This window comes from Oncorhynchus gorbuscha, linkage group LG22, assembly GCF_021184085.1.
Source record: "Oncorhynchus gorbuscha isolate QuinsamMale2020 ecotype Even-year linkage group LG22, OgorEven_v1.0, whole genome shotgun sequence".
Lineage (NCBI taxonomy): Eukaryota > Metazoa > Chordata > Actinopteri > Salmoniformes > Salmonidae > Oncorhynchus > Oncorhynchus gorbuscha.
This window is the reverse complement of record NC_060194.1, coordinates 9625118-9650522: the sequence shown is the minus strand read 5'-3', so window position 1 is coordinate 9650522 and position 25405 is coordinate 9625118. Positions and strand designations below refer to the sequence as shown.

The 25405-nt window shown below is 43.6% G+C and overlaps 1 protein-coding gene across 1 annotated transcript in view; it reads left to right on the top strand.

Annotated features, from left to right (window-relative positions):
• Nucleotides 1–325: 325 nt before the first annotated feature.
• The window catches only part of LOC124009836 (vertebrate ancient opsin-like), a 116259-nt gene continuing 91179 nt past the window's right edge, over nucleotides 326–25405 (top strand). Inside the window, exon 1 of the mRNA XM_046322023.1 lies at nucleotides 326–830. Within this exon, the coding sequence (XP_046177979.1) occupies nucleotides 461–830 (370 nt within the window). The 5' untranslated portion in view covers nucleotides 326–460. The remainder of the gene's footprint in view (nucleotides 831–25405) is intronic.

The following is a 25405-nucleotide window of genomic DNA, read 5'->3' as shown; positions in this document are numbered from 1 at the left end:
CCCTACTTTTTCTGTAGTGGAAGTGGCAGCAAAATAAAAGGTGGAAGTGGCAGAGTTCAGGCAGTATATTCGCTATTCGCTCGCTTTCATCTGCGTTGGCCTTTTAACCCTCACTGCATTTTCAGGTCATTTGGACCCCCTGCGAATACATTTTGCGCTCAGTTCCACGGCGCTCACGTCATCTGTGAAAGTAGTACAATAATATCAACACCGACGGAGAGAGTCTAGTTCTGCGGTGTGTGTGGATTTTAACTACCACATGGTGGAGCTCAGCCTTATCAAACTTTGTTCTGGTTTTAAACCATGAACTGGGAAACAAAGTTCTACATTTGGAAAACATATTATTCAAAACAAAATGTTTCTCTGCAATCAACCTTAATGGATTGTAACTCAGAATCCCACATTTTTCGTCTCTACTAAAAATGCCAACCACACGCTTGTGCTGAGAAAACGGATTGCGATGATTGTGCCCAACGTGAGCGTCGGAGGCTGCACAAGGACCAGTAGCGCGCTGTGTGCGGGTGCTGGAGACAGGAATCTGGAAGCGTCATACCGCACCACCCTAAGCCCGACCGGGAACCTGATAGTCGCTGTATGTTTAGGCTTTATTGGTACCTTCGGATTCCTCAACAACCTCCTAGTTCTCGTCCTTTTCTGCCGCTACAAGGTGCTGCGCTCGCCTATCAACCTGCTACTAATGAACATTTCCTTCAGCGATCTGCTTGTGTGTGTGGTGGGCACTCCGTTCAGTTTCGCGGCAAGTACGCAAGGAAGATGGCTCATAGGAAAAAGTGGATGTGTATGGTACGGCTTTGCCAATTCACTATTTGGTAAGTGTACTACAGAGTTGCTTCATTATTAGCGTTTGGTTATGTTTCAGATGTGGTTGTGAAAGAGATATAGGCTATCCTCGATGTGGTGTGCGCTTTTGGAATCTGGCCAGCACAATGCGTAGAGGGGATATGCTTGGTAGATTTTTTAAATAGTTTAATTTGAATATCACAATTGCATATCGATTGTCATCAGTTCCAACCGTAGCATGCAGGCCTAGATGAATGATGGGTTCTTTCTATTGAAACTTCCATATATCATCAATGAATATCTTGTTTCGACATACCCTTCTGAAGTCTCTGACTCATTTGTGATAGATAATGTGATATATATATCACATTATCTATATAATATATAATATATATAATATAATATATATATATATATCTTGTCATACACATTAAATCAGGCTAGTTAAACATTATCTCTGCTTGATTAAACTGCATTATGGTGTTCACTGTAGGTAGGCTACATGAAAATAGCTCTGGCATCAAAAACTAATCTTATTTACAGTGTTTGGACATTTTGTTTAGTCTTCATTAGTGTTTAAAGTGCACGCCCGACTGTGTTGTGAGTCAAATGGTTATTTAGTCTGTTAAAATATAATAGTTTTCACACGATTCATATGCGGTCTTCGAAGGATAATGAAATGCATGTGAGGGCACCAACAGGTCGGCTATCATGTCCTTTCAACGACCAGATTGTTTTAACAACAGTGTGCTGTCTGTCACATGTTTTGTTGGGAGACTGTAGCAAGAGTGCAAGATTGTAAAGTCGAAGATAGACTCACCATAGGCTTCCTCGCCAAGAATGAGAGTATAGATACAATTGTATTGCACGGGAGATGCTTCAAGAGCTTTAGTCACAATCAACTGTGGCGGTGTGTGTGGATTCATAGCTGTCTATTTACTGATAAACCATGCAGTGATATGGTCCGATGCCTCTAGTGTAAAACCATGACATCTGACACGTTTATAACCAAAACGTCAATGTTTAAAACTTAAACATTAGGCATTTAGGCACATTAGGTATTTTGATTTGCTAGTATTCTCATCTTAAACACAGGCGCTCAGAATACAGAATGAATCATGATAGTCAGCATTTTCCAGTCAGTTCCAACCAGGAGGACATCTATATCTCCTGAGTGTTTCGATTTTAAACACAAGTGTTTACTTTCCTAACATCCTGTTTTGAGTGCATCTAATCATTAGAAATGTATGTGACCTTCCATGTTTTTTTATTCAGTTCAGTGTTAGGAATGTATGTCACCTTACCTACATTTCAGCACAACTGAACATGACATTTTTTTTTTTTTTTTAATGAGTGGTGTTATTACTCCACCTTGTTAAATGTATTTCTGTTAACTCAGAGTGAAAAAGATGTAGGAGGGGTCTCATAATTTTTCCCAGTATGCTTTGTTGCAGGGAGAGTTTTAGAATAGTTTGTTTTAATATCTATTTTATTTCCTCATGCACATTGATTAATTAATGAATCTATACAAAGATAAATAACTGACATTTTTCTAAACTAATCCAATCTGTTAGCTAGTCTTGTTTATTAATTCCATCACCATAGTAGTCATTCAGGCTACAGGTTGAGTGTGATAAAATATTCAAATGATTGAATATCCTCCCTTACTTCACAAACCAGCGTATTGTGACATGCAGATCTGATGTGGCCCATGAGCCAGGATTTTCAGACCGCAATGTCGATGATAACTAGGCCTAAACTAAAGGCATTATGTAATGTATAAGATGTTGCCATAAAGGGTTTACTTTTAATTGAAACAAATTCACTAAGGCAGTCACTTGGTGAAAGCTTCAGGAGTATAATTTATGTAATGCAGCAACCAGGTCTCTGTCACTAACAAACACAGTCATTGGTGGGTATCTCTCTCATTCACTCAAAAGGCACGCTGGGAAATATGAAAATACGTATTTTTACACCCCACGGTGTAAATACAACACTCCCAGTGTTTTGTGTTTTAAACCGAAGCACATTATGAGAATAAATGTGTTAATGTGTTTATAAAGTGTTACAGCGAATAAACATGTTCTGGTGTTTACGATCTAAAACCACTATGACATGGTTTCATGGAAATTCTAAATCCCTTGACGCATTTAAAAAGTGTTCCAGAAAAGTATTTAGTTATGTGTTCAGATCATAAACACCTAGGCTTTACACTGTACCAGAGATTCAGGATACCAATGACTTAATTTCCTGTGATTTCAAACTAACTGAAATAATCATTTCAACAGTGACTCCGAGTAATTTTATCAGTCCTACTCTGTGATGCTGCTTCAGTCCCTCACAGATGTCTGGAGTTTGGAATTGTGCCATATTGGCTTCTCATGAGTTAAGTTGTCTGAGTGTTAGATCATGAAGGTTATGTAAATACTCCACTGGGGCTTATTCAGAGATATCAGTCTGCCTCTTTGTGTGGTTTTTACTGTTGTTTTTGGAGTTGGGCACCCTCCTGATCTCTCCTAATTGCCTGAAGCCCAGCTCATTTGCTGCCTTGCACATTAAACTGTCCAAAGTGCATTAGTCCATCCAACCAGGCCTCAATAGGCTGTAAAGGAAGATTCACCAATGTTCCTGTGATCTTTTTCCCGATATAAACACAAGTTTATTGAAACTGGCCATATGTGGGCTGCTCGGGTTGTTCTAGGCCAGAACCAGTGCATATCCTCTTTTTTATAACATCTCAGGCTCTCTGCTATCTTTATACAACAGCATTTAGCAGCTATAGCTATTTTTAATAGTCTCCATAAGCCTGTTTAAAACACCACTGGCAAATGTGTCCAGACCTGCATTAATACGCATTGGCACCATTTTAAAATAAAATGTAATGTATTGTACATACATGCACCCAGTATTGTACATCCAAACCAGTTTTATCTGCCCCAATCACACCCAATACCCAATACTAGTCTCTCTCATTTGACCACACATTATAAAAGCTAGAATATCAGCCCATAAGACATGTTGTCACGAAGATATATACGTGTTTTCCATCTGCCCCTTAAAAGAGATGCAGGCAGTGCAGAGACATTCAGTGGGCTAAAATCTAAAAATGGCACATCCAACTTTGTATCATGAATCCATTTTTTTCAATTGAATTTTGCTAGACAATGCATGTTCCATTACAAAGCTTTTCCACACTGGTTTGGCAGTGGCGGTGAGCCATGGCGAAATACAGAATACAACCATCATTTAGGCCTATTAAATACAGATGCATTTTTCATAAAAAAATTATGTTTAGTGATACTCCTGCATGGTTTAATTCATTCATTTTTGGGGAAATTAATTAGAAATTTACAGAATTGTTTTATTTTCTTCTCTTCAACGGCTTACTTCTAAAACAAAAAAAGGGTGCTTTTCGGTAGAGCTATCGGCAGTATCATAAAATATTTACAACTTAATTTCATACAGAAACATTGTTAGTGCATCCCTTCAGGTTATATAAGTGGAATCCTTGTGACATTGTTAAAACTTTTTATATTCACAGAACTATCTTGACTTTTTCTCTTCTAAAATATTTTTTGCCTACAACTTGAAAGGAAGCTCACATAGCATCACACCAGCTCCCGGAGTTTTGGCTGGGACATTTCATTGTGATCATTTCAAGACTCTTAGTCTTGATTTATTGCTTACTAAGTTACCCACTATATGAGACATTCAGTGGTTCCGCATTACTTATCCGAAGTGATAACAGTATGTTCCACAAGGAGCCAATTTACTAACCCTTTGACAAGTTTTGGTATCTGAATCTGAGGCATGGTGTGTGGTCGCTAGGCACGGTTGCTCCCAGACATCAACAAGGCTCGATTTTCCATTGGCTGTGGCTGAGGAATTACTCAGAGTCACCCTTGAAGTGATTATTTGTAGGATTGGTCTTATGCAGGCTTGTCAGAAAAATACTCAGTGGAAGAACAATCATAAATGTATCATAAATCATGCTTCTAAGAAATAATCACTTAGAGGGGAACAAAACAGAAAGTATACACATTTATAGTATACACACAATTTAAATGTGTTTGGTATCAAATATTTACGATAGTGTAAAGCAAGAGGCTGCAGTAGTCAGCACCCACACATATACTGTTAAGCATCTTTCCATATACACAAGCGTTCGCTAAGCTGAGCTCTGCTGCAACATGAAATCAAAATAAAATAAAATGTTATTGGTCACATACACATGTTTAGCAGATGTTATTGCGGGTGTAGCGAAACTTTCGTGTTTCTTGCTCCAACAGTGCAGTAATATCTAACAATTTCACAACAATACACACAATACACACACATCTAAGTAAAGGAATGGAATTAAGAACATATAAATATTTGAACGAGCAATGTCAGAGCGGCATTGTAACGACGTTCTTCGTTTGTCAAAAGAGAGTCGGACCAAAATGCAGCGTGGTAGTTACTCATGACTTTAATGAATGAAGAGCGTAACATGAAATAACTATAACATATACAAAAACAACAAACGGAACGAGAAACCTATTACAGCCTATCTGGTGAACACTACACAGAGACAGGAACAATCACCCACGAAATACAAAGCGAAACCAGGCTACCTAAATACGGGCCCAATCAGAGACAACGAGAATCACCTGACTCTGATTGAGAACCGCCTCAGGCAGCCAAGCCCATACAACACCCCTACTCAGCCGCAATCCCAATAATACAAAAACCCCAATACGAAATACAACAACATAAACACATGTCACACCCTGGCCTGACCAAAAATATAACGAAAACACAAAATACAATGACCAAGGCGTGACAGAACCCCCCCCCCCTAAGGTGCGGACTCCCGGATGCACCTCAAAACCATAGGGAGGGTCGGGGTGGGCGTCTGTCCATTGTGGCGGTTCCGGCTCGGGACGTGGACCCCACTCCATTAATGTCCTAGTTCCTCCCCTTCGCGTCCTGGGATAATCCACCCCCCCCCGACCATGGCCTAATAGTCCTCACCCAGAACCCCACAGAACTGAGGAGCAGCTCGTGACTGAGGGGCATCTCGGGACTGAGGGGCAGCTCGGGACTGAGGGGCTGCTCGGGACTGAGGGGCAGCTCAGGGCTGAGGGGCAGCTCGGGACTGAGGGGCAGCTCGGGACTGAGGGGCAGCCCGGAACTGAGGGGAAGCCCGGAACTGAGGGGCAGCCCGGAACTGAGGGGAAGTCCAGAACTGAGGGGAAGCCCAGTACTGAGAGGAAGCCCAGTACTGAGAGGAAGCCCAGTACTGAGAGGAAGCCCAGTACTGAGATGAAGCTCAGGCAGGTAGTAGGCTCCAGTAGATCCTGGCTGGCTGGCGGAACTGGAAGATTCTGGTTGACTAGCAGATCTGGACGATTCTGGTTGACTGGCAGATCTGGAAGAGACTGGTTGACTGGCAGATCTGGAAGAGACTGGTTGTCTGGCAGATCTAGAAAATCATGGCTGACTGGCGGATCTAGCTGCTCTATGCAGACTGACAGCTCTGGCTGCTCCATGCAGGCTGGCAGCACCTTGCAGACTGGCAGCTCCTTGCAGACTAGCAGCTCCTTGCAGACTGGCAGCTCTGGCTGCTTTATGCAGACTGACATCTCTGGCTGCTTCATGCAGACTGACAGCTCTGACTGCTCCATGCAGGCTGACAGCTCTGACTGCTCCATGCAGGCTGACAGCTCTGACTGCTCCATGCAGGCTGGCAGCACCTTGCAGACTAGCAGCTCCTTGCAGACTAGCAGCTCTGGCTGCTTCATGCAGACTGACAGCTCAGGCTGCTCCGAACAGGCAGGAGGCTCCGGCAGCGCTGTAGAGAAGGAAGGCTCTGATAGCGCTGAACAGGCGGGAGACTCCGACAGCGCAGGAGGGAAGGAAGGGTCTGATAGCGCTCAACAGACAGGAGACTCCAGTAGCGCAGGAGGGAAGGAAGGCTCTGGCTGTGCTGAACAGGCGAGAGACTCCGACAGCGCAGGAGGGAAGGAAGGCTCTGGCTGTGCTGAACAGGCGAGGCGCACAGAAGGCCTGGTGCGTGGTGCTGGAACTGGTGCTACAGGATCGAGGACACGCACAGGAAGCCTGGTGCGGGGAGCTGCTACCGGAGGACTGGTGTGTGGAGGTGGCTCTGGATAGACCGGACCGTGCAGGCGCACTGGAGCTGTTGAGCACCGAGCCTGCCCAAGCTTACCTGGCTCGATGCCCACTCGAGCCCGGCCAATAGGAAGGGCTGGTATGTGCCGCACCGGGCTTTGCACCTGCACTGGAAACACAGTGCGCTCCATAGCAAAACACAGTGTCTGCCCGGTCTCTCTAGCCCACCGGTAAGCACAGGGAGTTTGCGCAGGTCTCCTACCTGGCATTGCCATACTCCATTTAAGCCCCCGCCCCCAATAATTTTTTGGGGCTGCTTTTCGGGCTTCCATGCCAACCGTGTTCCCTCGTATCGTTGGCTCCCATCTCCGGCTGCCTCTGCTGTCCTTAGTGCCTCCACCTGTTCCCATGGGAGGCGATCTCTTCCGGCCAATATCTCCTCCCAAGTGTAACAACCTTTACCATCCAACACGTCTTCCCATGTCCATTCTCCAAATAATTCATCCTCCTTTTGCTGCTCCAGCTGTCACTGCCTGTTTATACTAGCGCCTCTCCGCCTTACCCGGTCTTTTTTTTTACTCCATTCGCCTATAGCCCTCTTCGCACTGTTCCAGCGAATCCCAGGCGGGCTCCTGCACTCTCTCTGGGTCGGCCGCCCACCTGTCGATTTCTTCCCACGTCGTATACTCCATGCCTCTGCTATCCATAACGTCCTCCTTTCGCTGTTCAAGCTGTCGCTGCCTGTTAACACGCTGCTCGGTCCGTGTGTGGTGGGTGATTCTGTAACGGCGTTCTTCGTTTGTCAAAAGAGAGTCGGACCGAAATGCAGCGTGGTAGTTACTCATGACTTTAATGAATGAAGAGCATAACATGAAATAACTATAACATATACAAAAACAACAAACAGAAAGAGAAACCTATTACAGCCTATCTGGTGAACACTACACAGAGACAGCAACAATCACCCACGAAATACAAAGCGAAACCAGGCTACCTAAATACGGTTCCCAATCAGAGACAACGAGAATCACCTGACTCTGATTGAGAACCGCCTCAGGCAGCCAAGCCCATACAACACCCCTACTCAGCCTCAATCCCAATAATACAAAAACCCCAATACGAAATACAACAACATAAACCCATGTCACACCATGGCCTGACCAAAAATATAACGAAAACACAAAATACAATGACCAAGGCGTGACAGGCATATAGTAAGATACAGTAGAATATAATCAAATCCAATTTTATTTGTCACATGTGCCAAATACAACAGGTTTAATCCTTACAGTGAAATGCTTACTTACACGCCCTTAACTAGCAATGCAGTTTTAAGAAAAAAAGTGTTAAGATAAAAATAGAAGTAAAAAATAATTAAAGAGCAGCAGTAAAATAGCAATAGCGAGGCTATATACAGAGGGTACCGGTACAGATTTAATGTGCGGGGGCACAGGTTAGTCGAGGTAAAATCTACATGTAGTTGGAGTTAAAGTGACTATGCATAGATAATAAACAGAGAGTAGCAGCAGCACAAAACAGGGGGGACACAATGGAAATAGTCTGGGTAGCCATTTGATTAGCTGTTCAGGAGTTTTATGGCTTGGGGGTAGAAGCTGTTAAGAAGTCTATTGGACCTAGACTTGGTGCTCAGGTACCGCTTGCCGTGCGGTAGCAGAGAGGGCAGTCTATGACTAGGGTGGCTGGAGTCTTTGACAATTTTTAGGGCCTTCCGCTGACACCACCTGGATGTCAGGTAGCTTAGCCCCAGTGATGTACTGGGCCGTACGCACTACCCTCTGTAGTGCCTTGCGGTCAGAGTCCGAGCAATTGCCGTACCAGGCAGTGATGTAACCAGGATGCTTTCGATGGTGCAGCTGTAGAACCTTTTGAGGATCTGAGGAACCATGCCAAATCTTTTCAGTCTCCTGAGGGGGAATAGGCGTTGTCGTGCCCTTTTCATGACTGTCTTGGTGTGTTTGGACCATGATAGTTTGTTGTTGATGTTGACACCAAGGAACTTGAAGCTCTCAACCTGTTTCACTACAGCCCAGTCGATGAGAATGGGGGCTGGCTCGGTCCTCCTTTTCCTTTAGTTCACAATCTTCTCCTTTTCTCTTTATTGCATTGAGGGAGAGGTTGTTGTCCTGGCTCCAGGTCTCTGACCTCCTCCCTATAGGCTGTCTCATCGTTGTCGGTGAACAGTCCTACCACTGTTGTGTCATCAGCAAACTTAATGATGGTGTTGGAGTCGTGCCTGGCCATGCAATCATCAGTGAACAGGAAGTACAGGAGGGGACTGAGCATGCACCCCTGAGGGGCCCCCGTGTTGAGGGTCAGGGTGGCGGATGTGTTGTTTACCTACCCTTACCACCTTGGGGCGGCCCGTCAGGAAGTCCAGGATCCAGTTGCAGAGGGAGGTGTTTAGTCCCAGGGTCCTTAGCTTGGTGATGAGTTTTGAGGGCACTATGGTGTTGAACCCGAAGCTGTAGTCAATGAATAGCATTCTCACATAAGTGTTCCTTTTGTCCAGGTGTGAAAGGGCAGTGTGGAGTGCAATAGAGATGGCATCATCTGTGGATGTATTTGGGCGGTATACCATTTGGAGTGGGTCTAGAGTTTCTGGAATAATGGTGTTGATGTGATCCATGACCAGCCTTTCAAAGCACTTCATGGCTACAGATGTGAGTACTACGGTCAGTAGTCATTTAGGCAGGTGACCTTAGTGTTCTTGGGTACATGCTTGAAAAATGTTGGTGGTATAGACTCAATCAGGGACAGGTTGAAAATGTCAGTGAAGACACTTGCCAGTTGGTCAGAGCATGCTGGGAGTACACATCCTGGTAATCCATCTGGCCCTACGACCTTGTGAATGTTGACCTGTTTAAAGGTCTTACTCACATCGGCAACAGAGAGCATGATCACACAGTCGTCTGGAACAGCTGACGCTCTCATGCATGTTTCAGTGTTACTTGCCTCGAGGCGAGCATAGAAGTAATTTAGCTCACCTAGTTGGCTCGTGTCACTGGGCAGCTCGTGGCTGTGCTTCCCTTTGTAGTCTGTAATAGTTTGCAAGCCTTGCCACATCTGACAAGCTTTGGAGCCAGTGTAGTACGATTCAATCTTAGTCCTGTATTGACACTTTGCCTGTTTGATGGTTCGTTGGAGGGCATAGCGGGATTTTTATAAACTTCCGGGTTAGAGTCCCGCGCCTTGAAGGCGTCAGCTCTAGCCTTTAGCTCAGTGCAGATGTTGCCTGTAATCCATGGCTTCTGGTTGGGATATGTACGTACAGTCACTGTGGGGACGACATAATCAATGCACTTATTGATGAAGCCAGTGACTGATGTGGTGTATTCCTCAATGCCGTCGGAAGAATCCCAGAACATTTTCCAGTCTGTTGTTAGCAAAACAGTCCTGTAGTTTAGCATCTTCTTCCTCTGACCATTTTTTTATTGACCGAGTCACTGGTGCTTCCTGCTTTAGTTTTTGCTTGTAAGCAGGAATCATGAGGGCTAGCTTTGTACGCATCTCTGTGTGTGGAGTAAAGGGGGTCTAGAGTTGTTTTCCCTCTGGTTGCATAATTAACATGCTGGTAGAAATGAGTTTCCCTGCATTAAAGTCCCCGGCCACTAAGGGCCCTGCTTCTGGATGAGCGTCTTTTTTTTTACAGCTAATTGAGTGCGATCTTAGTGCCATCATTGGTTTGTGGTGGTAAATAAGACAGCTACGAAGAATATAGATTAAAACTCTCCTGGTAAATAGTGTGGTTTACAGGTTATCATGAGATACTCTTCCACAGACGAGCAAAACCTTGAGATGTCCTTTGATTTCATGCACCAGCTGTTGTTTACAAATATACATAAAGGCTGCTGTTCTATCTTGCCGAAAACACGTAAAACCCGACAGACGACTCAGTGAAACACAAGATATTACTGTTTTTAAAGTACCGTTGGTAGGATATACGTGCTCGTAGTTAGTCTCTTTCATTATCCAATGATTGTACGTTGGCCAATAGGTACCGATAGGAAAGGCAGATTACCCACTCGCCGCCGGATCATTACAAGGCACCCAGACCTACGTCCCCGATATCTCCGTCTCTTTTTCCTGCGAAGGATGGGGATGAGGGCCTTCTCTGGTGTCTGGTGTAAATCCTTTGTGTCCAACTCGTTGAAGAAAAAATCTTCTTCCAGTACTGGGTGAATAATCGCTGTCCTGATATCTAGAAGCTCTTTTTGGTCATAAGAGACGGTGGCAGAAACATTATGGACAAAATAAGTTACAAATTGTTGAAGGAATTCTAAATTCCTCTGTTTTATTTCCCTCAGAATTAAATACTCTGTCAATGCATTCAAAAGGTTTGTAAGACCCTATATTTTTATAAGAATGGACAGAGCCCCGGTCTCAAAAGTCAGGTAACAGCGTTTAATTCAAGAGAGTACATACACATTTTCCCACAGGTTATAAACTGAAAATGACGTCAGCATTTTCTAAATGTTCTATCTCTTCATGACACTGGTAGAGAGGCCCTATAGTTCTCGAGCCTTCCCTCCTCGCCTGAAGCCAAGGTCAGTCAGTATACATAATTAGTCTAGTTGGACTCCTTTAATTTACTTATTTTAGATAACTTCCATCCGTCCCGGAATGAAGAATCCTACTTAAACATGCCAGAATACAATGTTTACCTAAATTAAATCAAACTCCAAAATTGACCATAACCAGTAAACAAATAAACAAACCACTTGTATCAGCTAAAAACAAACTATTCGAAAACTCACTACTTATAATGCTTCAGATGGCAAAATTACTCACGTTAGTTCCTCAAGAAGAAAAAAGAAAAAAACAACTTGCCCGTGTTACGGATGTCTACGTATCAGGGGAAAAGCTTGAATAACCAAATTCAACCTAGCTAACTAAAACATATGCAGTTATGTTTTTCTAAAGAGGTTGCTTTTCAAACTTTAAATACCCTAACATGGTTCCACACAATGTTACATAAACAATCAAACCTGGAATCGACAACCATCAGAATCCATTGTCACAATGTTTTACGATTCCGACAACCCGTCTCCCTCTCTCATAGTCTAATTCAATCCAAATAAACTTCACAAATCTTATGATGCCCACCTAACGTATCAGCTGCTAGTTTTTAGCATCTTTCCTGACTATCCTGGCGACTCAAATTACTTTTAAAAAATGTATTTTGTAATTTTGATCAACTTCTGAAAAGTGACTCGAAACTAATGCACCCATTTTCCTTCTAACAGACAAACAATTTTCTCCGTTACCCCCCAGTCACAACGTAATTTCCGTGGCGACCAAAAGTGCTTTGCGAGTGACGTCATCAACAAGCGCTCAACCTCGGCAATGAATTAAAATAATTGTTGTTCGATAAACCAAACCTAATTTATCACCTCTGTTCGAATCTTGAATTATAATTTACAACACACAACCAATATCTCTAAATTCGCAAATTTTATAAAACATTTAGATGGACATAAATCGTAATTGTCTTTTCGTTGTTTTTTTTAACAGGGAAATCCCCATAACCCAAACTTTTACTACAACAACGAAACCTAATAATTCTGATAATCCCTTCACATCATTTGTTTTAAATCTCTCTATGTTTTATGTAACTCATTCAGTCTATCTTCAAATTGTCGTCCCAAAATAGTTTATACACTGCCATACTCTCAAACCACTGTGATAACCGTGCACTGTCCCTTTAAGATAAATACTTTTTTTCCCGCAATAAAAACGGAAAACAGATCATGTTTAGAATACGTTACTTTTTGTTCGAATTCACTGGCGTTACCTAACCAAAAATCAATACTTGGGAAAACAATCACAACTTTTTACGATTAAACTATTCTTACCTATTTTATAGTCCAAAGCGTTGCACTATATAGCCCCTTTTGAGTGTCTAGCAATTCCGTTGTTGGCTGTAGCATCTTTTCAGAAAACGACGCCACAAATCTGCCTGCCTCTCTGAAATACTGTACCTTGGTGTCCCGCTATTAAAATGATTGTGTTTCCCCGCCAATTATTATATTATTATAATTGTCCGTAGTCGCAAAACTTCGACACCGGGAATTCCAGAAAATCGTCCTAATTTAAGACCCTTCCTGGCTATATTAGTTATATCACCTTCCATTCAGGTTCTTTGTCTGAGTCAGATTTTGGACGCCTCCCTTCCATTCTCTTTGTTCTCCTATAACGGTAATCTCCCGCTAGTTTCCGACACTTCTTTTTGTTTAACCCGATTGTCGCCTCTGACTTTCCCCACAGTTAAATTAAAACCTTGTTGACGACGTCCCGGGCGAAATGTCCAATTTAATTAAAATTAAAACATCTTATATTTTTCTTTTGACTCACCTTATCCACTTTTCTCGACTTTATTCCCTTCTCTAACTCCATTATACCTCCCTCCGCTTCAGCGGGATCCACATACTTGGGTGGTAATTTCACAGGTAGCTCCTGCAGCCGTATTCTTATAACCACTATTTCGTTGACTGGATTATCTCTGTATTGTTGGTATAATCGAGGAAGATATAGTTTGTTACCCTCACGCCCACCCAATTGGTTAACTTTTTCATCTGCGGGAGTGGAGGGCAGCGCCTCTCGAGTCTTGTCAGATTTAACCTTTTTTCCTGCGCGTCCAATTCTCTTTTTTTGCTTCCGAAAGCCAAACTCCAGCTGTGTATAACCCCTGTTTATTCTGCTTTTTCACATTATTTCCACATTCCTTATGTATCTGTTTTATAAGGGATTCCAGCTTTTCTACATTTAGACGGCCATCAAAATTGTATGTCTTTCTCCATCTTAGACCGAAATCGATGTTTCTCTTGTCTTTCTGTTCCATATAACGCTCGTCTCCCGTTAGTTCCGGGGCTTCTTTTGAGGCATTTCCACCCATTCTTAATCCTTACCGTTACTAGTAGCTATGGTATTTAATCCCTTATCTATGCCTTACTATATTTAATTTTAAATCCTATGTGTGTGTGTCTTTCTACGAATTTGCAATTTACCGTTACTCAGTTACTTTCAGTCCTTTTCTGTCTGACTATGTGTGTGTCTCTTTAAAAATAATCCGTATGTATTTTCCTTCCTGTGAACCTCGTCCATAGAAGACTTTTGATCGGACATTTACATTTCACCCATAGGATATTATTTTTGGGACTTTCAACGTTAATGTCTCATATCTCACTACTCTAGACTAAGTTAACCTCTCCTTTTTTGGTGAGTTACCGCCGCTCTGATATCCAAAATATCTTCCTGTCTGTATGTAATAACACAAAAAATATTCTGGGCTAATAATGTAAGAAATAACAAATAAAAAAACAAAATACTGCTGCCCTATCTATCTGCACCGTTTTCTTGGTTGTTTTTCTTGACAGCTGTTTGACAGCAAATACTGACAAGGATAACCTCTCACTTCATATTCTCTTTCAGGCCAATTCAGAGGTGAGGTAAGTGTACACAACTCAGACTTTCATGTAAAATCATTAATTGACGTCAATGGGTGACTTATGTGGAAATGTGTGTTAAGTGTGCAGATCTCAAGTGGTAACACCGTCTTTATTCTATGTTGTTAGTTGCCCAGCATAGGAACATCATATCGCTGAATAAGCAATCTACCTAAAGAAAAGCACACTCACTTACCCTCAAGAGGACCCTCAAGAAGCTGTGCTCATGACATTAGCATGACATTATGACATTAGCTTTGGTTTTGAGGCTGTAAAACAGTTGAATGTTGCATACATCAGTCTCGCCTTTGGACCTGAACGGCCATTATTGTAGTTAAGTGATGTCTGGAATGACTTTAGAACCTGCTGCCTCAACTTAATGGCCTGAGATGAGAACTCAGCAGGTTTAAGACCGGAAAACATTATTGCAGTCACACATCTTATTTCACATTAAAAGGGGTTGCTTAGTTAGCAGCCCTGGGCAACCATTTAACCAGTCCAACTCCTCTTTGCATTTGTATCCTTATCTCGCAGTGTCACTGTCCTCTATTATATTGAAAATCACTTCCTTCCTCTTTTTGAACGTCCTGTCCCCCATCATTGCTTCGTGATCCTGCATACGGTAATGCACTACATGACCAAAAGTATGTGGACACCTGCTTGTCGAACATCTCATTCCAAAATCATAGGCATTAATATGGAGTTGGTTCCCCCTTTGCTGCTATAACAGCCTCCACTCATCTGGGAAGGCTTTCAACGAGATATTAGAACATTGCTGCAGGGACTTGCTTCCATTCAGCCAAATTAACATTAGTGAGGTTGGGCACTGATGTTGGGCGATTAGGCCTGGCTCGCAGTCGGCATTCCAATTCATGCCAAAGGTGTTGGATGGGGTTGAGATCATGGCTTTGTGCAGGCCAGTCAAGTTCTTCCACACCAATCTCTACAAACCATTTCTGTATGGACCTCACATTGTGCACAGGGGCATTGTCATGCTGAAACAGGACAGCCTTCCCCAAACTGTTGCCACAAAGTTGGAAGCACAGAATCGTCTAGAATGTCATTGTATGCTGTAGCGTTAAGATTTCCCTTCACTGGAACTAAGGTGGCTAGCCCGAACCATAAACAATAGCCCCAGACCATTATTCCTCCTACACCAAACTTTACAGTTGGCACTATGCATTCGGACAGGTAGAGTTCTCCTGGAATCCGCCAAACCCACATTCGTCCCTCGTACTGTCAGATGGTCAGATGGTGAAGCGTGATTCATCACTCCAGAGAACACGTTTCCACTACTCCAGAGTCCAATGGCAGCGAGCTTCACTTCCGGTTCCGGTTGGAGCGAGTGGTCGCATCTGCACTTCGCTCCCACGGGTAGTATAACTTTTTCATTATATTTCATTATATCACAACGGTTTGATTTGTCTTATCTTAGCAATTTCTTCTCAGCTAGCTACATAGCCGTCTTTGTATCAAAGATAATTGCGTAATTATCGTATTTCGCCGTCCTAACGTAGTCTTCACTAGCCAGCTAGCTAACGTCCACTGATTAGCTGCACTGGAGAAACTATTACACTCAACTGAACGACTTGATTAGTTTAGTGTTAGCTAGCTACATAGCTGTCTTTGCTGTCTTCGTATCATCGTATCCAAGATAATTGTGTTGTTTAGGTTTAGAGTGTGTAGTCTTAGAGTGATTATCTTAATTTACCGAGGTTAGCTAGCCAGCTATTTGTCGTCCTTAACGTAGGTGACTCTGCTAGCTAGCCAACGCTAGCCAACGTCTTCTGTATAGAACTCAACTACCCGGTCGCATTCACAGGTAGTATCACATTTTCACTTCATTTCATTACAGTACAACGGTTTGATTTGTTTGATCGTAGCTAGCTACTTAGCTAGCTACATAGCCGTCTTTGTATCAAAGATAATTGTGTAGTCTAGAGCGATTTTCTAGGTTCGCTAGCCATCTATTGTCGTTCTTTTAACGCAACGTAACGTAAACAACACTGCTAGCTAGCCTGCTAGCCCCCGAATAGCAACACTGCAGAAACTATTACACTCAACGGAACGACTTGATTAGTGTAGTGTCAACAACGCACCCACTGCCAGCTGGCCTACTTCAGCAATACTGTATCATTTTAATCATTTTAGTCAATAAGATTCTTGCTACGTAGCTTAACTTTCTGAACATTCGAGACGTGTAGTCCACTTGTCATTCCAATCTCCTTTGCATTAGCGTAGCCTCTTCTGTAGCCTGTCAACTATGTGTCTGTTTATCCCTGTTCTCTCCTCTCTGCACAGACCATACAAACGCTCCTCACCGCGTGGCCGCGGCCACCCTACTCTGGTGGTCCCAGCGCGCACGACCCACGTGGAGTTCCAGGTCTCCGGTAGCCTCTGGAACTGCCAATCTGCGGTCAACAAGGCAGAGTTCATCTCAGCCTATGCCTCCCTCCAGTCCCTCGACTTCTTGGCACTGACGGAAACATGGATCACCACAGACAACACTGCTACTCCTACTGCTCTCTCTTCGTCCGCCCACGTGTTCTCGCACACCCCGAGAGCGTCTGGTCAGCGGGGTGGTGGCACCGGGATCCTCATCTCTCCCAAGTGGTCATTCTCTCTTTCTCCCCTTACCCATCTGTCTATCGCCTCCTTTGAATTCCATGCTGTCACAGTTACTAGCCCTTTCAAGCTTAACATCCTTATCATTTATCGCCCTCCAGGTTCCCTCGGAGAGTTCATCAATGAGCTTGATGCCTTGATAAGCTCCTTTCCTGAGGACGGCTCACCTCTCACAGTTCTGGGCGACTTTAACCTCCCCACGTCTACCTTTGACTCTTTCCTCTCTGCCTCCTTCTTTCCACTCCTCTCCTCTTTTGACCTCACCCTCTCACCTTCCCCCTACTCACAAGGCAGGCAATACGCTCGACCTCATCTTTACTAGATGCTGTTCTTCCACTAACCTCATTGCAACTCCCCTCCAAGTCTCCGACCACTGCCTTGTATCCTTTTCCCTCTCGCTCTCATCCAACACCTCCCACACTGCCCCAACTCGGATGGTATTGCGCCGTCCCAACCTTCGCTCTCTCTCCCCCGCTACTCTCTCCTCTTCCATCCTATCATCTCTTCCCTCCGCTCAAACCTTCTCCCACCTATCTCCTGATTCTGCCTCCTCAACCCTCCTCTCCTCCCTCTCTGCATCCCTTGACTCTCTATGTCCCCTATCCTCCAGGCCGGCTCGGTCCTCCCTTCCCGCTCCGTGGCTCGATGACTCATTGCGAGCTCACAGAACAGGGCTCCGGGCAGCCGAGCGGAAATGGAGGAAAACTCGCCTCCCTGCGGACCTGGCATCCTTTCACTCCCTCCTCTCTACATTTTCCTCCTCTGTCTCTGCTGCTAAAGCCACTTTCTACCACGCTAAATTCCAAGCATCTGCCTCTAACCCTAGGAAGCTCTTTGCCACCTTCTCCTCCCTCCTGAATCCTCCGCCCCCTCCCCCCTCCTCCCTCTCTGCAGATGACTTCGTCAACCATTTTGAAAAGAAGGTCGACGACATCCGATCCTCGTTTGCTAAGTCAAACGACACCGCTGGTTCTGCTCACACTGCCCTACCCTGTGCTCTGACCTCTTTCTCCCCTCTCTCTCCAGATGAAATCTCGCGTCTTGTGACGGCTGGCCGCCCAACAACCTGCCCGCTTGACCCTATCCCCTCCTCTCTTCTCCAGACCATTTCCGGAGACCTTCTCCCTTACCTCACCTCGCTCATCAACTCATCCCTGACCGCTGGCTACGTCCCTTCCGTCTTCAAGAGAGCGAGAGTTGCACCCCTTCTGAAAAAACCTACACTCGATCCCTCCGATGTCAACAATTACAGACCAGTATCCCTTCTTTCTTTTCTCTCCAAAACTCTTGAACGTGCCGTCCTTGGCCAGCTCTCCCGCTATCTCTCTCTGAATGACCTTCTTGATCCAAATCAGTCAGGTTTCAAGACTAGTCATTCAACTGAGACTGCTCTCCTCTGTATCACGGAGGCGCTCCGCACTGCTAAAGCTAACTCTCTCTCCTCTGCTCTCATCCTTCTAGATCTATCGGCTGCCTTCGATACTGTGAACCATCAGATCCTCCTCTCCACCCTCTCCGAGTTGGGCATCTCCGGCGCGGCCCACGCTTGGATTGCGTCCTACCTGACAGGTCGCTCCTACCAGGTGGCGTGGCGAGAATCTGTCTCCTCACCACGCGCTCTCACCACTGGTGTCCCCCAGGGCTCTGTTCTTGGCCCTCTCCTATTCTCGCTATACACCAAGTCACTTGGCTCTGTCATAACCTCACATGGTCTCTCTTATCATTGCTATGCAGACGACACACAATTAATCTTCTCCTTTCCCCTTCTGATGACCAGGTGGCGAATCGCATCTCTGCATGTCTGGCAGACATATCAGTGTGGATGACGGATCACCACCTCAAGCTGAACCTCGGCAAGACGGAGCTGCTCTTCCTCCCGGGGAAGGACTGCCCGTTCCATGATCTCGCCATCACGGTTGACAACTCCATTGTGTCCTCCTCCCAGAGCGCCAAGAACCTTGGCGTGATCCTGGACAACACCCTGTCGTTCTCAACCAACATCAAGGCGGTGGCCCGTTCCTGTAGGTTCATGCTCTACAACATCCGCAGAGTACGACCCTGCCTCACACAGGAAGCGGCGCAGGTCCTAATCCAGGCACTTGTCATCTCCCGTCTGGATTACTGCAACTCGCTGTTGGCTGGGCTCCCTGCCTGTGCCATTAAACCCCTTCAACTCATCCAGAACGCCGCAGCCCGTCTGGTGTTCAACCTTCCCAAGTTCTCTCACGTCACCCCGCTCCTCCGTTCTCTCCACTGGCTTCCAGTTGAAGCTCGCATCCGCTACAAGACCATGGTGCTTGCCTACGGAGCTGTGAGGGGAACGGCACCTCAGTACCTCCAGGCTCTGATCAGGCCCTACACCCAAACAAGGGCACTGCGTTCATCCACCTCTGGCCTGCTCGCCTCCCTACCACTGAGGAAGTACAGCTCCCGCTCAGCCCAGTCAAAACTGTTCGTTGCCCTGGCCCCCAATGGTGGAACAAACTCCCTCATACGACGCCAGGACAGCGGAGTCAATCACCACCTTCCGGAGACACCTGAAACCCCACCTCTTTAAGGAATACCTAGGATAGGATAAGTAATCCCTCTCACCCCACCCCCCCTAAGTTTTAGATGCACTATTGTTAAGTGACTGTCCCACTGGATGTCATAAGGTGAATGCACCAATTTGTAAGTCGCTCTGGATAAGAGCGTCTGCTAAATGACTTAAATGTAAATGTAAATGTAAATGTAATGCTTCAAACCAAGCTGACGCTTGGTATTGCACATGGTGATCTTAGGCTTGTGTTCGGCTGCTCAGCCATGGAAACCCATTTCATGAAACTGCAGATGAACAGTTCGTGCTGACGTTGCTTCCAGAGGCAGTTTGGAACTCGGTAGTGACTGTTGCAACCGAGGACAAATGATTTTAAGCGCTTCAGCACTTGGCGGTCCCGTTGTGTGAGCTTGTGTGGCCTACCACTTTGTGGCTGAGCCATTGTTGCTCTTAGACATTCCCACTTCACAATAACAGCACTTACAGTTGACCGGGGAAGCTCTAGTAGGGCGTAAATTTGACACACTTACTTGTTGAAAGGTGGCATCTTATGACAGGGCCACATGAAAGTCACTGAGCACTTCATTAAGGCCATTCTACTGCCAATGTTTGTCTATGGAGATTGCATTGCTGTGTAATATATATACACTTGTCAGCAACAGATGTGGCTGAAATATCCAAACCCACTAATTTAAAGGGGTGTCCGCATACCTTTGTATATCCAGTGGGGCAAAAAAGTATTTAGTCAGCCACCAATTGTGCAAGTTCTCCCACTTAAAAAGATAATGTAATTTTCATCATAGGTACACTTCAACTATGACAGACAACATGGAAAAAAAAACAGAAAATCACATTGTAGGATTTTTAATGAATTTATTTGCAAATTATGGTGGAAAATAAGTATTTGGTCACCTACAAACAAGCAGATTTCTGGCTCTCACAGACCTGTAACTTCTTCTTTAAGAGGCTCCTCTGTCCTCCACTCATTACCTGTATTAATGGCACCTGTTTGAACTTGTTATCAGTGTAAAAGACACCTGTCCACAACCTCAAACTGTCACACTCCAAACGCCACTATGGCCAAGACTAAAGAGCTGTCAAAGAACACCAGAAACAAAATTGTAGACCTGCACCAGGCTGGGAAGACTGAATCTGCAATAGGTAAGCAGCTTGGTTTGAAGAAATCAACTGTGGGAGCAATTATTAGGAAATGGAAGACATCAAAGACCACTGATAATCTCCCTCGATCTGGGGCTCCACGCAAGATCTCACCCCGTGGGGTCAAAATGATCACAAAAACGGCGAGCAAAAATCCCAGAACCACACGGGGGGACCAAGTGAATGACCTGCAGAGAGCTGGGTCCAAAGTAACAAAGCCTACCATCAGTAACACACTACGCTGCCAGGAACTCAAATCCTGCAGTGCCAGTCGTGTCCCCCTGCTTAAGCCAGTACATGTCCAGGCCCCTCTGAAGTTTGCTAGAGAGCATTTGGATGATCCAGAAGAAGATTGGGAGAATGTCATATGATCAGATGAAACCAAAATATAACTTTTTGGTAAAAACTCAACTCGTCGTGTTTGTAGGACAAAGAATGCTGAGTTGCATCCAAAGAACACCATACCTACTGTGAAGCATGGGGGTGGAAACATCATGTTTTGGGGCTGTTTTTCTGTAAAGGGACCAGGACGACTGATCCGTGTAAAGGAAATAATAAATGGGGTCATGTATCGTGAGATTTTGAGTGAAAACCTCCATCCATCAGCAAGGGCATTGAAGATGAAACGTGGCTGGGTCTTTCAGCATGACAATGATCCCAAACACACCGCCTGGGCAAAGAAGGAGTGGCTTCGTAAGAAGCATTTCAAGGTCCTGGAGTGGCCTAGCCAGTCTCCAGATCTCAACCCCATAGAAAATCTTTGGAGGGAGTTGAATGTCCGTGTTGCCCAGCAACAGCCCCAAAACATCACTGCTCTAGAGGAGATGTGCATGGAGCAATGGGGCAAAATACCAGCAACAGTGTGTGAAGACCTTGTGAATACTTACAGAAAACGTTTGACCTCTGTCATTGCCAACAAAGTATTGAGATAAACTTTTATTATTGACCAAATACTCATTTTCTACCATAATTTGAAAATAACTACAAATAACTACAATGTGATTTTCTGGATTTATTTTTCTCAATTTTGTCTGTCATAGTTGAAGTGTACCTATGATGAAAATTACAGGCCTCTCTCATATTTTTAAGTGGGAGAACTTGCACAATTGGTGGCTGACTAAATACTTTTTTGCCCCACTGTATATTATATCTGCCTCAGGTGTACACAGGCTTTGAATTAACCTAACCTTGTCTGTTCTTGCTGAAGTTGGACTGTATTCTGTATATGGCCTGGATTCGTCTAGTGTTTTTTTTGTCAAGGTCGGTGAGAACTCTCAACAGTAAAAGGGAAGCAAAATCACTCTAACGTAAAGGTCATGATACGATGGTAATGAGCAAGTCCAATAAATAGTGAATAAACACATCTCACAATACTCATTATGTATGATGGGAGGTGGTATTTCAGAGCATTAGTATTCCTATACAGACTTGCCTTGGGTGCCGAAAGCAAAGGCAGTCATTTGTACTTTATCCGTAACCTTTTATTCATACAAAGAAAAAAGTACACAGCTTATGTTAATTGTGTAAGCCACTTTCAGATCCTGTATCTTGTCAGTGGTGCATTCTTTGACCTTTTGTGCCTGTAATTCCTTTTAAATGTATGCACCTCCTCTGGCCTTATGAAAGATAAAGCAGAGGTTCCCAAACTTTTGCAAAGGCTTCCTTTCTCTTATCTGTATCATTCCCACATTGCAAGCCATTTAGTACTTTGACCTAGTTGAAATATTATCATATTTTTCCTTGACTGTATGTACTGTGCTGTATGTACTGTGTGTATATACTGTACTGTATGTACTGTACTGTATGTACTGTACTGTATGTATTGTTCTGTATGTACTGTACTGTATGTACTGTGTGTATATACTGTACTGTATGTACTGTACTGTATGTACTGTTCTGTATGTATTGTTCTGTATGTACTGTACTGTATGTACTGTGTGTATATGCTGTACTGTACAGCATATATTGGTCCTTCTGTAGCTCAGTGGTCCTTCTGTAGCTCAGTTGGTAGAGCATGGCACTTGTAACGCCAGGGTAGTGGGTTTGATCCCCAGGACCACCCATACGTAGAATGTATGCACACATGACTGTAAGTCGCTTTGGATAAAAGCGTCCGCTAAATGGCATATATTATTATTTATTATTTTATTATTATGTACTGTACTGTATGTACTGTGTGTATATGCTGTACTGTATGTACTGTACTGTATGTACTGTTCTGTATGTACTGTTCTGTATATACTGTACTGTATGTACTGTTCTGTATGTACTGTGTTGTATGTATTGTATGTACTGTATGTATGTACTGTTCTGTATGTATTGTGCTGTATGTACTGTGCTGTATGTACTGTGTGTATATGCTGTACATTATATACTGTACTGTATGTACTGTTCTGTATGTACTGTTCTGTATGTACTGTTCTGTATGTATTGTACTGTATGTACTGTTCTGTATGTACTGTGTTGTATGTATTGTATGTACTGTATGTATGTACTGTTCTGTATGTACTGTGCTGTATGTACTGTGCTGTATGTACTGTGTGTATGTATTGTACTGTATGTACTGTTCTGTATGTACTGTGTTGTATGTATTGTATGTACTGTATGTACTGTCTGTGCTGTATGTATGTACTGTATGTACTGTATGTATGTACTGTATGTACTGTATGTACTGTGCTGTATGTATGTGCTGTATGTATGTGCTGTATGTATGTACTGTATGTACTGTGCTGTATGTACTGTGCTGTATGTACTGTGCTGTATGTACTGTGCTGTATGTACTGTATGTGCTGTATGTACTGTATGTGCTGTATGTGCTGTATGTACTGTACTGTATGTGCTGTATGTACTGTACTGTACTGTGCTGTATGTACTGTATGTATGTGCTGTGCTGTATGTACTGTATGTACTGTGCTGTATGTACTGTATGTACTGTACTGTATGTACTGTGCTGTATGTATGTGCTGTATGTACTGTGCTGTATGTGCTGTATGTACTGTGCTGTATGTACTGTATGTGCTGTGCTGTATGTACTGTGCTGTATGTACTGTATGCATGTGCTGTATGTACTGTGCTGTATGTACTGTATGTGCTCTGGCCCCAGAATGGTGGAACAAACTCCCTCACGACGCCAGGACAGCGGAGTCAATCACCACCTTCCGGAGACACCTGAAACCCCACCTCTTTAAGGAGTACCTAGGATAGGATAAGTAATCCCTCTCACCCCCCCCCCCCTTTAAGATTTAGATGCACTATTGTAAAGTGACTGTTCCACTGGATGTCATAAGGTGAATGCACCAATTTGTAAGTCGCTCTGGATAAGAGCGTCTGCTAAATGACTACTATACAGTAATGACTACAGTACTGTATGTACTGTATGTATGTACTGTATGTACTGTATGTATTGTGCTGTATGTATGTGCTGTATGTACATTACATGTAAATGTAATTCAGAGTGGTTGTCCTCTTTCTAAATTGAATTAATTTAATCAAAGAGCCTCTTCTCCATAATAAAACAGTGTATCCATTTGAGTCCAAACTTTTAACAATGGGCCTTCATTCTTTTTCTTGCTGATTGTATTTTCCTTATGGTACAAAGGATTCTATACTGATTTTGTGAAAACATGTTTTTGGAACACTTCACTTGTTCACATGTGAAATTGGTGTGGTTTTTCCACAAGGTTGACTATGGTTGAACTACAGATAGTGTGCATGAAAACCTTTTGCAAAACATTTGTGGTGACCTCTCAACTTTATATTTGATAGGGAAACTTGCACTGATTAAACTTTTCCAGATGTTGAGTTACTGTCCGAAATGGAAATCAGAAATTACGGCAGTTCAGGATTTTTTTTCTGGCATGGTCGCACACTCACTGTGGCTGAAATGTAGAGATCATTTACTCAAAGTTCTCAATAGAGCTGCAGTTTCAAACCAAATTTCCTGTAATTCTACTCATTTTGCCATGGCTAATCCTCTGTTCTTTTGCTCAAACGTAAACACAAAATACATACCGCTAAATTCATTGTTATTGCAATTTTTAAATCTTCCTCAATGTGTAGATTATATTATAAAAAAATATATAGGACCATTATCTTTTCTACATACTTTATCTCTGGTTTAAGTTAACACTGAAAGCGCTTTTCCACACTGAAAATGTAATTCTGACAGTTTGATTTTAGGCGCCCCAAAGATTTCAATGGCAGAAAAATTGCTGCAGTCAATAATTGGGCAAATGTAGGTATCATTTCATCCTGTGATAAGAACTGTACAATAACGAAACATTTACTTGATTCGATTTTCTGTGAAAGACAAATACACGATGCACAAGGAACTAACCCAAAACGGGGGAAATTCTCAAGTGGATTTCATCTTATTTAGGTAATTTCAAAACATTTTGAAAATGCTGAGGATATTAGATTAAGCTGGCATCTCTGATGTGAGGTCCATCAAGTTGGTGTCTCACTCCATAAGGCTCTACTTTGAATAAGCAGTCCCATGTTGATTTCATGCTAGCGAGCTGGTCCAAACTTGGGCAGAGGCATCTGCTTGGCCAACTAACATAACCTCATTTCGGTGGTTGTTTCCTCCACATAATGGTGGGAATATTAGATTTCATATTCGCCGTCTTTCAAGAAAGGCTTTAATTATTTTTTAGTAATTCTATTTGATTTGAGTAATTTGTTGGCTGTATACAGCTCTCCATCAGCA